This window comes from Narcine bancroftii, chromosome 13, assembly GCF_036971445.1.
Source record: "Narcine bancroftii isolate sNarBan1 chromosome 13, sNarBan1.hap1, whole genome shotgun sequence".
NCBI classification, from domain to species: domain Eukaryota; kingdom Metazoa; phylum Chordata; class Chondrichthyes; order Torpediniformes; family Narcinidae; genus Narcine; species Narcine bancroftii.
This window is the reverse complement of record NC_091481.1, coordinates 44794203-44811222: the sequence shown is the minus strand read 5'-3', so window position 1 is coordinate 44811222 and position 17020 is coordinate 44794203. Positions and strand designations below refer to the sequence as shown.

General features: G+C 43.8%; 1 protein-coding gene across 3 annotated transcripts in view; it reads left to right on the top strand.

Annotated features, from left to right (window-relative positions):
• Positions 1-17020, top strand: part of elk3 (ETS transcription factor ELK3) — a 103569-nt gene that overhangs the window by 67669 nt on the left and 18880 nt on the right. For all 3 annotated transcript variants that reach the window (XM_069909940.1, XM_069909941.1, XM_069909939.1), the window contains exons 2-3: positions 2390-2598; positions 9115-9894. In XM_069909940.1, the coding sequence (XP_069766041.1) occupies positions 2392-2598; positions 9115-9894 (987 nt within the window). In that variant the 5' untranslated portion in view covers positions 2390-2391. The remainder of the gene's footprint in view (positions 1-2389; positions 2599-9114; positions 9895-17020) is intronic.

Genomic DNA, 17020 nt, shown 5'->3' with positions numbered 1-17020 from the left:
CATGGGACCACAGACAGGCCATGTCAGACGGGAGTGGGACGAGGAATTGAAATGGTTCTATAATGGGAGATCCCCGCTATTGCTGTGGACAGAGAGAATGGGCTCAACAAAGCGATCTCTCAGTCCGTGTCCCGTCTCCCTGATGTAGAGAAGGCCACAACGGGAGCAAGAGATGACTCCTGCTGATTTACAAGTAGTGTTTTACTTGGAAGGAATATTTGGGGCCAAGAATGGTGAGGGAGGAGGTGTGGGCATGTGTAGCACTTCCAGTAGGTGCCAAGGGGGCAATTAGTGGGAAGGGATGAGTGGACAGGGGAGTCACGGAGGGAGCGGACCCAGTAGAAGGTTCAGAGGAGAGGAGAGGGGAAGATCATGTTACAGGTGACGGAACTTGAGCAGGATAATATGTTGGATGCAGAGGCTGTTGGAGTGGTAGATGTTAGGGGCAGGTTTACAGGAAATGGAAGAGGTGCGTGTAAGGGCTGATAGTGGAGGGGAAGCCACGTTGTTTGAAGCAGGGGGACGATCTGGAATGGAAGAGCTTGTCCTGGGAGCAGATGTGGCAGAGACATTGAGAGAAGGGAATGGAATCCTTGCAGGGGACAGGGAGTGAGGAAGTGCTGTCAAAGTAAATGTGGGAGTTAGAAAGGGGAGAGAGTTGCTAGGGATGGACCAGGTGAATTTGAGGTCGGGGTGGAAGTTGGCAGCTAAATGGATGAAGTTGGTGAGTTCCTCATGGGAGCATGAGGCAGCACTAACACAATTGTCAGTGTTGAGGAGGAAGAGTTGAGGGGCCTTGACTGCATGGGGTTGTAGCAGGGATCCCTCCACAAAGCCAGCCAATAACAGGTGTGGCTGGGACCCATGCGGGTCTTGTAAAATACGGGATGAGTCAAAGGAGAGGGCGAAAACAATTCTGCCAGGTGGAAGTGAGTGGTAGTGGATGGGGGCTGTCGGGACTGTGTTGAGAAAGAAACAAGATCCTTCAACAACCTCTGCATCATATCCTTGCTACATAAAGATCGCTGCGTGGTTCGCTGTGTTTCAGAAATGTTTCTGTGTAAACTTCTCGCATGCTGTGTATTTCCCGCCTGTTCCCTCTCCAGCAGAGCAGTGAGTCCAGTGAGTGAGTCGCTTTCTCAGGAACCTCACACTTGCCAGTAGGTGAGGAAAAGGCAGGATGAGGTGTCTGAACTTGCTATCATTTGTTCGGGTTACTGTGTGCAGGTAGGAACTCTGAGTTGGTGTTAGAAGTAGAGCAGCCAGGATCTCATGACAGCAAAATATGCAAACATGCTGGAGAAACCCAGCAGGTCGTGCAGCATCCAGAGGAAGTAAAGGGCTTGGGCCCTTCGTCGGGTACAAGCCTGAATGAAAACGTGGGACAAAGGGGAGGAAGGGGCAGGGGGAGGAGACCACCTGTTCAAGAATCACATGGTAACGTTTGCCACCTCCTTCACACGCCGTAGCTCTGGTTCCCAGGCTCCCTACTGCTCTCTGGGAGGAATAGAATGTAAGAGCAAGGGGGTGACATTGAGGCTTTATAGGACACGGGTGAGACCTCACATGAAGTGCTGTGAGCAGTTTTGGGCTCCTCGTTTAAGAAAGGATGTGCTGACGTTGGAGAGGGTTCAGAAGAGGTTCACAAGGATGATTCTGGGAACGAAAGGGTGTTTGACGGCTCTTGGCCTGGACGTTGGGATTTAGGAGAATGAGGGGGATCTCACTGAAACATTTTGTATGTTGAAAGGCGTGGACAGAGTAGATGTAGGAAGGTGGAATAGTCTAGGACAAGATGGCACAACTTCAGGATTGAAAGGCATCCATTTAGAACAGAGATACAGAGGAATTTCTTGAAGCAGAGGGTGGTAAATCTGTGGAATTTGTTTCCACATGAGGTGGTGGCCAAGACTTTGGGTGTGTTTAAGGCAGAAATTGATAGATTCTTGATAAGCCAAACATCAAACCTTATGGGCAGAAGACTGGGTACTGGGGCTGAGTGGGAAAATGGATCAGCTCATGATTAAATGGTGGAGCAGACTCAATGGGCTGAATGGCCAATTTCTGTTCCAATCCTTTATGATCCTATTCATTATTCTCACTCTCCCCTATAACTTGCTCGGTTCACCGGAAAATATATTCTCTAGCTGTCTGACATTTTTCAAACAAGTGATGCGGTATTAATTGGAATAACATCCAGTAGTCTGGAAAACTGGCCAGTCCAGCAGCACCGTCCCCAAATACACCAGATCATCATAGACCTGCTGCAAATGGAAGCAGGGTGAAGGGGCTGAGTGGCCTGCTTCTGCCTCCTTATCTGTATGGTGGTGAGCATATGCTGACCTGATGTTTTGGAATCAAGGCTGACAACGCCCTTGTCTTGTTGCAGGAATGGAGAGTGCCATCACCCTCTGGCAGTTCCTGCTGCAGTTACTGCTGGACCAAAAGCACGAACACCTGATCTGCTGGACATCCAATGATGGGGAATTTAAACTCATCAAGGCGGAGGAGGTTGCTAAACTCTGGGGACTGAGGAAGAACAAAACCAACATGAATTATGATAAGCTGAGCCGGGCACTACGATATTATTATGATAAGGTATGATTATTTGTGACACAGTATGTTGCATATTGATTTTAATTTAAATGAGAGGTAAAGCTCTGGCCCATCAGCCCTGCTACCCATACATGTTCAGTGCTTTCGAAATTGAGCCTGACCATTCACAGCTTTGCTATCATTGTTAACTACTGTATATACTTGTGTAACCGTTAACACTGTGTAATAGTCGACCCCTTCCCCCTTTCTTTAAGCTCAAACTTTGGGTGGATTTCGATGATGCATGTAAAAGTTGATACCCCTATATTTGGCCCCAGCCGCTCGCCCATCTGAGCTTACGACGCTCTGACAGTGGTCCTTCACCCTCCCGACCACCTGACAGTGGCCACCTACTCAGCGGGGCTCCCGGCGCCCCGACAGCAGGCCATGGCCCCAGCTGCCTGCCCAGCAGAGCTCCTGACACCCCGACAGTGAACCATGACCCAGCTACCCGCCCAGTGGAGCTCCTGACACCCCAACCGTGGACCATGGCACTGGCTGCTCACCCAGCAGAGTTCCTGGCGCCTTGACAGGGAACCATGCACCCAGCATCCTGCCCAGTGGAGCTCCCAATGCCCAACAGCGGACCATGGCCCTGGCTGCCTAAGCTCCCAACCACGAATCCTTGCCCCGGCCGCCCTCCCCATCTGAGCTCCCAACATCTTGGCCACCCACCCATCCGAACTCCCAACAGCGGACTTAGCACCCAGTCCCAGCTATCCAAGCTCCCGACTCCTTGAATGATGCAGGTCAAAAGTTTAATCCATGTCAAAGTTGACCCCTTCCCCACCTTTTTTTGGCTCAAAATAGAGTCCAAAAAAATGTGACGATTACATGAGTTTATACAGTAAATAAGAGCTTCAGATCAGATAACTGCAATATTAATGCCATTGATTCCCATCTCTGAATCACTGTTGGAACTCCATTTCTTCTGCTGTTAAAATCCACAATTTTCTCCCCTCTACCCATTCTAAAGTGTTCCCATCCCATCCCCCACTTTGGTTTTACTGTTCATAAGCTTGAACTCATTCAAAACCTTGCCCGTGTTTCCTAACTTGCACCAATCCCCACGTCTGTCACCCCAAGAGGTTCACTAAGTGTCAGCTCCCAACTCCTCATTTTAAAAATTTTCATCCCTTACCTTTCTCAAACCATCATCTCCAGCTCTACAAGGTCTCTCCATTTCTCACCTCCTGAATCACTGGCTTAAATGGCAGTTTCTCAGCCAGCAAGATCGAAGTTCTAGAGAGTCCTGTTTAAACATCCTTCTCTCCTCCTCCTCTCCTTTCCTCATTTAAAACTCTGCCTCGTTATTTTCCACTGCTGATTTTGTGGAAATTGTTATTTGTTAACACTCCTTTGAAGTGTATTCTCATGTTTAGCTATAAAAGAAAGTAAATGCAGCTGGTTAATTAAATGAAATGTAATAACACTCAGAATTGCTGGAGGGACTCAGCCGGTCTCGCAGTGACCGCAGGAGGTAAAAATTTATTACCATCATTTTAGATTTGAGCCCTTCCCCAAGGAAAGTAACAGATAAAATGTTCCCACTTCACTCAGGCTGCAGACGGAGGCTGCACAGTGGGCCAAGAGGAGATATTTTTACACAGAATAGCAAGGTACTGGAGTGACTTTGAAGGTGCAGTTCCCAAGAGGCAGTAATGTGTATTGGAGATGAATGATATGGATGAGGATTGAAATGAAGTGAAAAGCCAGATGTTGGAGGAAAAATAAATTGCAGTAAAAATTCAGTGGGTCATGCATCATCTGTATGGTCGATGATTCAGGTCGAGACATTGCATCAGGATTGAGTGTCTAGAGAAGGCAGCAGATAGATGGAGTTGAGATGGACCTATGAGATGGGGGTTGGTAGGTGATGGGGAGGAGCCAATGGTTTGGGAAAATGATTTGTAGGTTGTCAGGAGATACGCTTGTAAGTGAAAGGTGGGCATAGCGGGGAAGGGGAAGAGTAATGATGGGCTGCTAGGTGATAGGGAGAACCAGATAAGGGAGGCAGATGGAACCAGGTGGGTGAGAGTGACGTGGAGGGAGGGATAGAAAAGGGGCTGAGAGGGAGAGAGCACCTGGGTGAGCCAGTCAGTGGGAAAGGAACAAGAGGGGTATGGGTCACCTAAAATGGAAAATTCAGCACTCATTCTATTTGGTTGTAGACTATTCAAGCAAAATAGGAGGCATTGTTAGAGCCAAAGAACAGAAAAGTGGCCTTTAGTCTGTGCTGAACTATTATTCTGCGGAGTCCCACTGACATGCACCCATTCCATATCTCTCCACACTCCATCCATCCATGTACCTGTCCAAATTTCTCTTAAATATGAAAATTGAGCTTGCATTCACCACTTCAGCTGACAGCTCGTTCCATGTTCCCACCATTCTCTGTGTGAATAAATTTCCCCAGACTTCTCTTCTTTCACCCTTAACCCTCATCCATGACATAAACAGCTTAGCCCAATCCATACTTCCTTGATCCTTTCTCATTTCCTCAAAATTGGCCTTTCTCAACCCGAGTTCCAGACCTATCCTTCTCCATCATTATCTTGAAACTAATGGCATTGTGAAGCTCTGCCTGGCAGGTGAAAATGTTAGCGAGGAAACTGGCCGGGTCTTTGCTGCAGAAAGAAGCAGAGGCCCCTCGGACCTTCCCAGTGATGTTGCTGGAAGTTAATCAAGACTGGGCTGAAGGTGAACTGGTGTGGACCAGAGAATTGGAAGTTGCCAAGATGGTGGAGGGCACACTCAATCTCCGCATACTGGTGTTACTAGTTCACACCAGCACCAACCATTCAGCCAGGGAGCTTTGGGTCCCAAGGAGATGTGGGAGCTTTCACAGCTAGAGGAAAAAGTCATCAGATTCCAGAATTTTGTGGAAATAAGAATGTTCTTAAATTTGGGGATTATTAAATGTCTTGTCAAAATATTAATTTGTTTTAATTGTTTACTTTTTTGCTTGTTCATTCCCTTTTGCCATTCCATTTTTGGGTTGTTCTGAATCAAGGTTTGAATTGTTTAGTCGAACAGAGGGATTCCCTTGTGATGGGAAGAACACATCGAGTGTTAGATACAGATTTCACATTTATTATCAGAGCACATATAAGCCTGAGATTCTTTTCTCTGTGGGTGAATCAGAATTACCACTTATTGGTAGGGCAAAAAAAACTGGACTCAATGTACATGTGTAAACAAATAAAGAAATGTAAAGTAACTGCAATACAGAGAGAGAAAAAAATCAATAATGTGCAAAGTCCTTAAATGGGTCCCTGAATGAGTTTGTGGTTGAGGAGTCTGATGGTGGCGGGGTAGCGCTGTTCCTAATCCTGGTGGTGCGAGTCTTGTGGCATCTTTCCTGATGGCAGCAGCGAGAACAGGGCATGTGCTGGGTGTGTGTATCCTTGCTGATGGCTGCTGCTCTCCGACAGCAGCATTCCCTGTAGATATTCTTGATGGTGGGGAGGGTTTTGCCTGTGATGTGCTGGGCTGTGTCCACTACCTTTTGCAGGGTTTTATGCTCGGGGGTATTGGTGACCCCACACCAGACCATGATGCAGCCGGTCACTTTCCACCACACACCTGTAGAAATTTCCCATGGTTTCCAATGTGATACCGAACCTCCACAAACTCCTGAGGAAGTAGAGGCGCTGATGATCTTTCTTCATGATGCCATATTTGTGTTGGGTCCAGAAAGGGTCCTCCAAGATAGTGACTCCGAAGAACCTAAATGTGCTCACCCTCACCAGCTCTGATCCTCCAATGATCACTGGATTGTACACCTCTGGTTTTCCCTTCCTAAAGTCAACAGTCAGCTCCTTGGTTTGGATGACATTGGTTCATTGGTTAACCCATTGATCTTTGTTATCATCCTGTTTCATCAACTGGAGCCTCAACCACAACACAAGCTAGTTATGAAGAACAGGACAAACCTCACCCAGTCGCTCTTGTCATTCGCCAGCAGTGATGATGGTTGTTAGGTGGGACTTGCTCACCAAACCTGCTCACTAGTTTTAGTTTTGTCAGGACTGCTTGACTCAATCGCTTCTCGGCCTTTTGTCTAAGATCAAGAGTAGGACTGCTTGAGTCTCAACCACATCCAGGCTTGATCCAAACATGGAACAAAGAACAGAGTGATTGGACTTGTCATCCTTGCTGTCATCAAGTTATCAAGGACGGTCGAACTGAAGTGAATGGATGTTGAAGGAAAACCATGCTAGTGGCAAAGTCATTCCTTGCACCTTGGCTGTGGAGGTTAGAGGTCATCCTACCCCAGGACATTGCTGCAAGAGTGAGACAGGCACGTGAACAGGCAGGGACTTGAGATAGGCCACGTTCAGCCAGATGGGATTAATTTAAAGTCGCTTCATGAGCTAAAGGGTCCACATGGGGACCTGTTGTACACTCCCAACAAAGTGTCCCCACTTTTCCTGATCCTTATGGCTCCTCCTATATGACCTCACAAACCAACCTGTCTGTATGGTCACCTTGGATATTGCAGTGACCGCCTCCTTAACCAATAACTCAACACCCCTTCGTTTTCTATCCCCACCTCTATCCCTCCCGAAATATCTGTACCCTGGAATGTAGAGCTGCCAGTCCTGCCTCTCTCTGAACCAGGTTTTGATACAAGTACCACGTCCTAGTCACATCTTTACCTATGCCTCATGTTCCATGACCTTAACTGACTAGCCTCTAGCATTAAAATAGGCATGATTTAAACAAACGGTCTTTCCTTGCTCCCTACCTTCCTTCCAGCCATCACCTTCCACACCAACTCACCTGTATCGGATCCCACCCCCCCCCCCCACCTCACCCCCACAATCCTGTTTAAACCCACCCATGCAGCACTAGCAAACCTGCCTTCCTGGTTGTTGATTCCTCCTTGGGCTTTATACAACCTGTCCCTCTTGAACAGGTCACCTCTCTCCCAAAGAGATCTCAATGATCGATAAACCTGAATCCCTTGTGCCAGCTCCTCTACCACAAGTTCATCTGGGCCTATCTTCCTTGTTCTGAGCTCTCAAGCATGGTTCCAGGAGTAATCCAGAGATCACCACCCTTGAGGTTCTGCTTCTTAACCTCTTACCTATCGCTGCCAATACTTATTGTGTAGGACCTCATCCCTTACTCTAGCTCTGTCATTTGTACCAATGTGTGCAGTGATCTGTGACTGTTCACGCTATCGCCCTGCCTGCCTGCACCTTTCTGAGCTGGTCCCAGAGCCACTGGCCTGACTGGTGCTGCCAGTTTCTGAAACATTATTTCCTTCAACAGTATCCAATGTGGCATATGTATCTGTCCATCTATCTGTCAGTCATCCTTGGGTGTGACCACGGCAATGAAAGTCTCATCCATGATGTTCTCAGAATCTTGGAGAATCCTACATGTCATCGACTGCAGCTCCAGTTCCTTGACCGTGTCTGCCAGGGGCGGCAGCTGAGTGCACCTCCCACTGATGAAGTCCTAAATCTGACAGGAGGTTAAATCTTCCCTCTCTACCAGCAATCCCATCTCCTATTGGAAACAATGGAACACTGTAACAATGCTGGTTCTCCTTGGTGAACTCTCTAGTGTGGCCATTCTCAGCAGAAGAAACCAACTAAACTTGATGGCCTGAAACTTTGAGCAGAGTCCTAAGGGGGCTATAGCCAAAAAAAGGTTGAGAAAGGCTGCTCTCGTGGACATAGATGTAACCAAAAGCAGTGAAGCTTTGTGAAATGGCCAGATTAATCCTGCGATGATATTTTCCATGAAGATCCGTGAGTAAGTCCCAGAAGATCTTCAATCTATGCCAGGGTTAATTCCCATGTTTTGTGTGAGTGTGGAATACCCTCAGATGGTTAAAATTGACTATAGCCGAGGGGAATATTTTTAGCATAACCCACTTTTCTAAAGTGACCCCGATTTCCTGTGGCCTCGACTTCCTGCAGCCCTGTGCCATTTGTGATGTATGCCTGTACTAACGTTGCCCATTTGCTCGTTTTTTTCCAATGAGAGCCATGTTTGTCTACTGATTCACACCAACCCTCCCTGCCCTCGTTGCAGCCTACACATTCTCAATCTTGTTGAGTTTTTCTGCGCCTGTTAATCGGTTTGGGTCAACAAAACATTGAGTGGCTGTGCCTGGGTTTGGTGAGTATGGGGTTGGAGCAAGCGGTCAGATGGTTGGTACAAGGCAGAGCAATTTCCAAGGATTGCTCTGGGTTGACAAACGTTTAGTAGTATTAGGGTGTCCCCTGAGAAGGATCAAAGCCTGTTGGAGATGTGCAGAGAAGCTTCCCTGCCCGTTGCATTGGTGAAAGTTTGATATAGCATGTGGCAGAGTTTCAGCCAAGGTTATGTTGGGTCGGAGAACTCCTGGGGGAAATAGGTCAGTTGTCTCTTCCTCCTTGGCTCTTAGGATTCTCTCTTTATCGATTGCATTCCAACTTGTTCACTTAAAATTGAGTTTTAATGCATTGAACAAAGCGTGGTTATCAATGAAATAAAGTTTCTTTTTCTTTTTCTCTGCAGAATATTATTAAGAAGGTGATTGGACAGAAATTTGTTTACAAATTTGTCTCGTTTCCGGACATTTTAAAGATGGATCCCCTCAGCCCGGATTCTGGTCGGGAACACATTTTGCTCAGGGACGCTGATGCTCCACCCATTGCGGAGGGTGGGGAGCACCAACAGGTGACATTATCCAGCGGCAGGAGTCCCAGTCGCAATGACTATATCCATTCTGGGCTGTACACGTCCTTCACCATTAACTCTTTGCAGAACAGGTCAGACTTTTTCAAGTCGATTAAAATGGAGAAGCCAGAGGAGAGGGTGGTGAGGAGGTCAGCGGCACCTGAGGAGGTCCGCACTGTCATCAGATTTGTCACGAACAAGAATGAGAGGCCAGCCACCCTGCCAGCACCAGCCCAGCCTCCTTCACCAGAAGCTACCGTTGCATCAACTTTCTTCACAGCCGTCTCCTCGAAAGCATCATCGCCTTTGACCTCACTTCATTCGGCCTCATCCTCGAACACAGCCTCCTCGTCTGGATACCAGGAGACCTGCATCATTGAACTCGATGTCAATGACTCCGAACAGTCAGTTCAGCCCCTGAACCTCTCCTCAGGCCAAAAGACCAAATCCCCTTGTCCAGCTGACCAGAGACGCAGCCACCTTCCAAAGACTAAGAAGCCCAAAGGCCTGGAGATTTCAGCTCCGTCTTTAGTCATTACCAACACAGATGTCAGCTCGATGGCCCTCAATAGTCCAGCTCTTCCATCAGGATCTCTCACTCCTTTTTTTACTGCACAGGTCAGTTACGATATGTGTAGGTAAAGTACAGATTCAAGAAAAGATCTATAGTCACATATAGGGGTAAATTGCTTGAAAACCATGGGAAGTAAATGCAAATTAAATATTTCACACTGTCATGATGCGTTTTCAGAAAGGAATTCAAGTGTTTTAAAGAATCCTCCAGCATGAATCGAGGGTCAATTTGTTTTACACTTTGGTCTGATGAACCTTGATACTGTTACAGTAGTTTCCATGAATAACCCAGAAGACCTGTGTGGACAGTTAGATGTAGATCTATTCTGCATGTATCACATGCTTCAGATAGAATGTCAATCTTTTCCCACTGCTTGTGGCTTCTGGCAGTTGTGTAAGCAGATGTGACATATATCATCACTCTGGTTCATGAGCTTATGGTTTCTGGGCCGGTTTCACTGGTTGCACCCCTCCCAGATTCTGACATTTGTGGGTTTGAGCCCAACTCTTGGAGATCTCGGCCATTGTCCTAGCCTGTCACTGTAGGAACTTTTCCTCTAAGGTATTAAACTCAGGTCAGTTCAGCCCTTAGATGGAAGGAAAAGGTGCCATGCTGCAATTGGAAGGTTCCAGTTTTTCAGGCAACATTGATGCATTTTTTTCCCCAACACATTGCAATAGTTATTTGGATGTAAAGTGGCTGGCGGTGCTAAAGTCTGGCCACGCTGAAATAGAAAGCAACAGCAGAACCACAGAGATTTCAACCCAGTTTATTCACAATAGTCGCACAATTATTATGCCAGCGGGAACAAAGGATATGAGACACGAGTTCAGCTCTGAATTTCATTCTGTATTGAACCTTGTTCTAGTTACAGGCAACAAAGGTACCTTTAAACCATTTATTAAACTGCATTTTCGACAGAACATTACAGGTAAGTTATTCACACCCTTTGTTTGATTAGTTTTTCATACAAATACCAAATGGATGGAAATGATTTGTGTCATTCAGAGAGGAAATGGAAAATGATCAGTCTTACACGTTATCCCTGATCATCCTGGTAACTCTTTCAGAGTTTCAATCCTTTCATAGACTCTTGCAAGTTACTTGTAAATTATATCGGGCTGCATTGTTCATTTGGTTCCGAGGTTAATTATAAGATGTTAATTTGTCCCATTAGAAGAATGATTCCGTTCCTGTTTGTCCATAGTGCAAAAAGTATCCTGACCTTCCTCGTGTGTTCCCTGGCAGATCAGTATCAATGCTGTCTCCACCTGATAATTGGTGTCGATTTCAAGATAATTAATTTAAACTCTTGTGTGTGTCTGTGGGGCATTTGAACAGGACACAATTTAACATATGAATGATTTCCTTATAAACTTTTACAGCGGAATCTGGTTTGATCAAAACTGCTAAATAAATGTTCAGGTTTATTGTCGTGGGTACCAAGATATGATGAAAAATGAATGAGTGCTATCCAGCAAGTCAACCTAACCTTAAATAGAGTAAATAAAACACGAGAGCGATCATTTAGAACAGGGCAAGTTTAGTAGCAAAAGGTTTATTCAGGAGTCTGTTAGTGGGAAGAAAATTGTCCTTGAAGGAAGAGTATAAACGATCTGCAGTGTTGGGGTGGAGGGATCGGAGAGTAGAGAGGTTGAATGTCTGAAAGATCTGCTGGGAGCAGCTGGCAAGATGTTATCTCAATCCAATGCCTTTGATTTTAAGTCATAGAATTAACTATTCAATGCTGAATTAAGTAACTAACTCTTCCACTTTCATGGTGACATTTGTGCAAATCTGGAGCAGGTCCCATGCCCCTGCATCACCATTCAATATCGTGGCTGATCAGTTTGGAACCACAACTAACACAACAGGTTTATTCAGTACCTGTCAACTTCTGTCTTAAATTTTCAAAAAACTGCTTGACAGAGAACCCGTGGCCTCCTGAAAAAACATTTCACCTCACCTCTGTCCTCAATGGCCACCTGTTATTTTTAAATAGTGTCCCATAGTTCTGGATTCTCCACAGGAGGAAGTATCCTGTTCACATCCACCCTGTCAAGACCCAACAGGATCTTGTGTTTCAATCAAGTCACCTCTCCCTCTTTTAAACTCCATGGCATATGCACCTGGCCTGTCCACTGCTTTTTTTTTTAAAAAAAATTCATTTTTGCCATGATTAAATAGTCTTTAAATGTTTATACATTTCAAATATATATTCAATATTTACAAACCAATGAAATCAGAAAGATTTTGCCATTTTTCCCTCCTCTCACCCCCAATAACTTTTTGTACCATCAGAGATCTCATTTCTTTCATAATTATTTTTTTGGAGGCGATGAAATCACATCTTTACATACCTTGAAGGGTCAAGTTTACAATTAGACTCCTATTTAATCTAAGTATGGTTGCTATATCTTAATGAAAGTATCATATTTATTTTTTAAGTTATACATAATTTTCTCCATGTGTATACAACTTCGCATCTCCCCAACCCATCAAACAATAAGTCGGGGAGAGTCAGACTTCCAGGTGATTGTTATATATTTCTTGGCCACAAAACAGATTTGAAATTTAGTCACTTTATTCCTCAAGCCCATAAAGTTGCCCAGAAGGTCCAGCTCTGGGTCTTATGTGAAGGCCCCTCCTGTTACTCTTGTTAGTGTTTCAGCGAGATCACGCCAGAATAATCTTACCTTCACACACGACCACATAGAATGTAGGAAGGTTCAAATTTTGATGCCACATCTAAAGCACATTTCAGATATTTCAGCTATTGATTTTGTAGTTTTTGTGGCCTGAGATATAGTTGGTGTAGAAAATTATATTGAACCAATTCATATCTCACATTTAGCACTGATGTCATACTATCCAGACACCAGTCAGACCAGCATCTTCTGGAGCTGTAACACCTAGATCCGACTCACACCTCTCCCTCGACCTTGGTTGGCCCAGCTTAGCACTTTCACCTTGGAGAGCAGAATAGATCCTAGTTATAAATGTAGGTGTATTTCCCAGTTGAAGCATCCCCTCCACTTCATTACTTGAGGGTGGGACCATTGTAGGACCCCTCCCAGGAGAGGTCTTAACTGAAGATAGCAGAGGAAGGATCCATTTGACAAATCATATCTCTGTTTCAATTGCTCAAAGGACATAAGTAGCCCTTCCTCATAACAATCTTCTATATGTCTAATTCCTTTCTCATCCTAGATATTTAGAATTCTATTCCCAAAACATGGGCAATAGTTTGTTCTGGCAGAGTGATGCTTTTGGTGATACTGTGGTGCCCACGATACGGTGGTGCTGCGAAGAGACAGGAACACGTCTGCACCGAGCTGAGTGAACCAGTAACTGACTTTTATTCAAACAGACTGTGCTACAAAAGCAACACTTCAGATCTCCCACCCGCTGCGCTGGCTCACAGGAGTGACATCAGCGCACAGTCTCAGAAGCAGCGCTCGCACCCCGCAGTCTGCTCTTTAACCCAGTGAGGAGGCCATCTCTGCACCATTGTGTAGGCTGCGTGCTGTGGCAATTTAGCCCCTTGTGTACGGGGCTTTAATCTCATACCAAAATTTTAGTCATATGTATTAGGATTGGGTTGCCTGGTGTTTTATGGTTATTAATTTGACATTCCATTTATAAATTAAATCCTTCGCTGCACCCTCTCTTATTCTATGTGGTCCCATTTGGATCCATGAAGGATGAGTGGAACTTTGCCTGGGCTGCTAAATAATATTTTTAAAATCCAGTAATCTTAATCCTCCCAACCTACATTCCCATGTCAGTTTCTCCATGGTGATCCTAGGCACTTTGTTATTCCAAAGAAATTGCCTTATATGACCAATAAGTATTTATTAGAAGATTTTAGGCAAAGAAATTGTCAACGATTGGAAAAGATCTTGCAGTCTCACCATCACTTTCATTTTCACACAATTAACCCTTCCAATTAATGTTATAGGCACATCTCTCCATCCTTGTAAATCCTCTATCTTTCCAAGCAGGGAGAGATAGTTAAGTTTGCATCAATTTTGTTTATTATTATCTACCATTATTCCTAAATATTTAATTCCATCCATTTTCCATTTAAACCAGCTTCCTTTTTGGTATCTTTCATAATCAAAATTTGTTAACGGCATAATTTTTTTCCAAATTAATTTTATATCCTGAGACTCTCCCCCATTTCTCCAGTGTGGTCAAGGACTCAACTGGGTCTGATAAGTATAGCAGCACATCATCTACGAATAAATTAATTTTATGCTCTTCCTGGCCAACTTTGAATCCCTATATCCTATAAGGATCCCTTCTTATAATTTCTGCTAATGGTTCAAATCACCAAAGCAAAGACACCCCTGTCTACTAGATCTACTCAAAGGAAAACATTTGGCCATTGGTTATAATTTTGGCCTGTGGTTTATGATGTAGAATCAATAAATGTTCAGTCCGTTCCAAACTTTTCTCACACTTTCAATTCTGGTCAATACAGTTAGACATGGATTTTCTTCAGACTTAGCCAAATGAATTATATTAAATAATCTTCTCAAATTAGCCCACCTGGTCTGAATTTAACAATTTAGGTAGGTATTCCCCTAGTCTATTGGCTAGTGCTTTAGCCAAAAGTTTGTAATCCACATTTAACAAGGAAATGTATGAAGACGGTTTTAGCAGGTCTCTTTTTTTTAATGCTGGTACTGTGCTAAAGCTGTTGAGAAAGATTCCGGAAGAGTCTTCGTTTCCACTGCCCAGCCCAATACCTCCATAAAGAGAGGTATCAAATGATCTTTAAATTATTTATAAAACTCATTGGGAAACCTGGTGACTTATTTGCCTGCAATGTATTCAAGGCTTTTTCAATCTCTTCTCTAGTAAAGGGGGCATCTAATTCCATTTAATCTATGTCTTCCAATTTTGGCAATTCAATTGCTGAGAGAAATTCATCTATTTCAGTAGAATCCCCTCTCAAGTCTGATTCATACAGTTTTGAAAGTATCATTGATTTCCTTCTGATTATATGTTAATTTGTTAGGCTCTGTTTGAAATGCATTTATCATCTTGATGTCTCCTCTGCTGTTAATTGCCATGATAAAATTTTATGTATTCTATCGCCCAGTTCATAGTACTTCAGTTTTGACTTTAAAATAGTTTTATTTCAGTTCTATATATTTGTAAAGTATTATATTTCAATCTTTGTTGCCAAAGTTTTGTATTTTTCTTTCAAACCCATTCTCTGATATTCTTTTTCCAATTCTGTTATATCTTTCTCCAGGCCATTGACCTCCACCAGATATTCCTTCTTTATTGTTTTCATATATGAAATTATCTGTCCCCTCAAATAAGCTTTTGGTGTATCCCATATTAGGAAACTATCATTAGTAGAGGGTCAATTTGTTTTGCAAAACAATTCTATTTGTTCCCTGATAAAATTACAGAAGTCTGTCCTTCTCAACAGCGTAGGATTAATACACCACCCGTAGACACTCTCTTGCTTCTTACACATTGTCAGAGGCATGTGGTCAGAGAGTAGTGTGGTTAAATACTCTGGTTCAACATTTTTTAATTGTGCAGACATTAAGAGCAAATCTATTCTTGTTTAGGAGTCATAGATCCTTTGAGTAGAATGAGTAAACTCTTGTCGTGGGGTGTGACTGGCTCCACAAATCTATCAGGTTTAAATCTTTCATAAAAGATAGAGGAGCTTTTTGCAGCTTTCGCCTTTGTCACTCTCCTTGCTGATTAAAAATTCCTCCAATCAATACATTTTGTCTACTCTGTACTGCAGTGGTTCTCCACCTTTTTCTTCCCATTCACATCCCACTTTAAGTAATCCCTTTGCCATCAGTGCTCTGTGGTTAGTAAGGGATGGCTTAAGGTGGTATGTGGGTGGGAAGGGAAGGTTGAGAATCATTGCTCTAGACCAAATTTTTACTGAAATATTTTGCTTGAGAAAAGTTGTCATTGGTCCATTTCCTTTGGAGTTATGAAACCGTGCACATAACGAGTCAATTAGGTATGATTAAAACAGTGGTTTTCAAACTTTTTCTATCCATCCACATATCACCTTAAGCAATCCCTTTCTAATCACAGAGCACCGTGGCATAGGGATTACTTAAAGTGGTATGTGAGTGGAAAGAAAAAGGTGTAGAACCACTGTTCTACTGTCCAGCATTCTGTATATATCTGAGAATGTGCAATTACAAACCTTTCTCTTGGGTCAATGGATGTGAGTGGAAAGAAAAAGGTGTAGAACCACTGCTCTACAGTCCAGCATTCTGTATAGATCTGAGAATGTGCCGTTACAAACCTTTCTCTTGGGTCAATGGATGTGTCTTCGACCAACACTGATACATTTTTTTAATTAAAATTGCTACTCCCCTTGCTTTGGTGTTAAAAGAGGAAGATATGACTTGTTCACCCAGTCCCTTTTTAACTTATTGTGCTGCTGTTATTTAAGGTGTGTATCTTGTAGGAAAATTATATCTGCCTTTAATTTTTTTTGTGCAAAAAACTCTTTTCCACTTTATGGTTCCATTTATTCCATTAATATTGTCACCTATTATTAATGTTCTATTCATAATTACATTTATACATATTCATTTCTATCATTAGACCCTTTTGGTTACTTATACAGTAAAGTAATTTTCCCCTTTGATCAAACGCATGTATTGCCCCTGCTCTGACAGTGATGTAATCAAGAAACCCCAGAAGCCGAGGTAGTCACGTGATGGAGTAGTGGCTGGTTGAGTGGAATCAACCCTCTCCAGAGAAAAGAAAAAATAGTTTGAAAAAAACAGACCTCAATAAACATAAAATACAGGAAGAGAAAGATAAAGTTACAGAGAAGAGACAGAAGATGGCACCCAAAAGAGAAAAAGTAAGAATAACAGAGAAAAGGGAAATAGGAAAATCACTGGAGAAGAAAGAAGAAGGCCTTACCTGCACGTCGGAGCAGAGAGCCACAATGGAGAGGAGTGGCTGATCTCCGATGTTGGTGAGTCCCCAGCGGACCGATGTCCTCCTGACCGGCGGACTTCAAAAATGGCTCTCAGAGCCAAGAAGAGGTGCACAACTGCACATGCATGAAGAGTTGTGCATACGCAATGCGCAAGTAAAAGAAAAAGTTAACACTGGCGGGAGGGGGACTCAGCTGAGGAGCAACCAGCTGAGAGATGC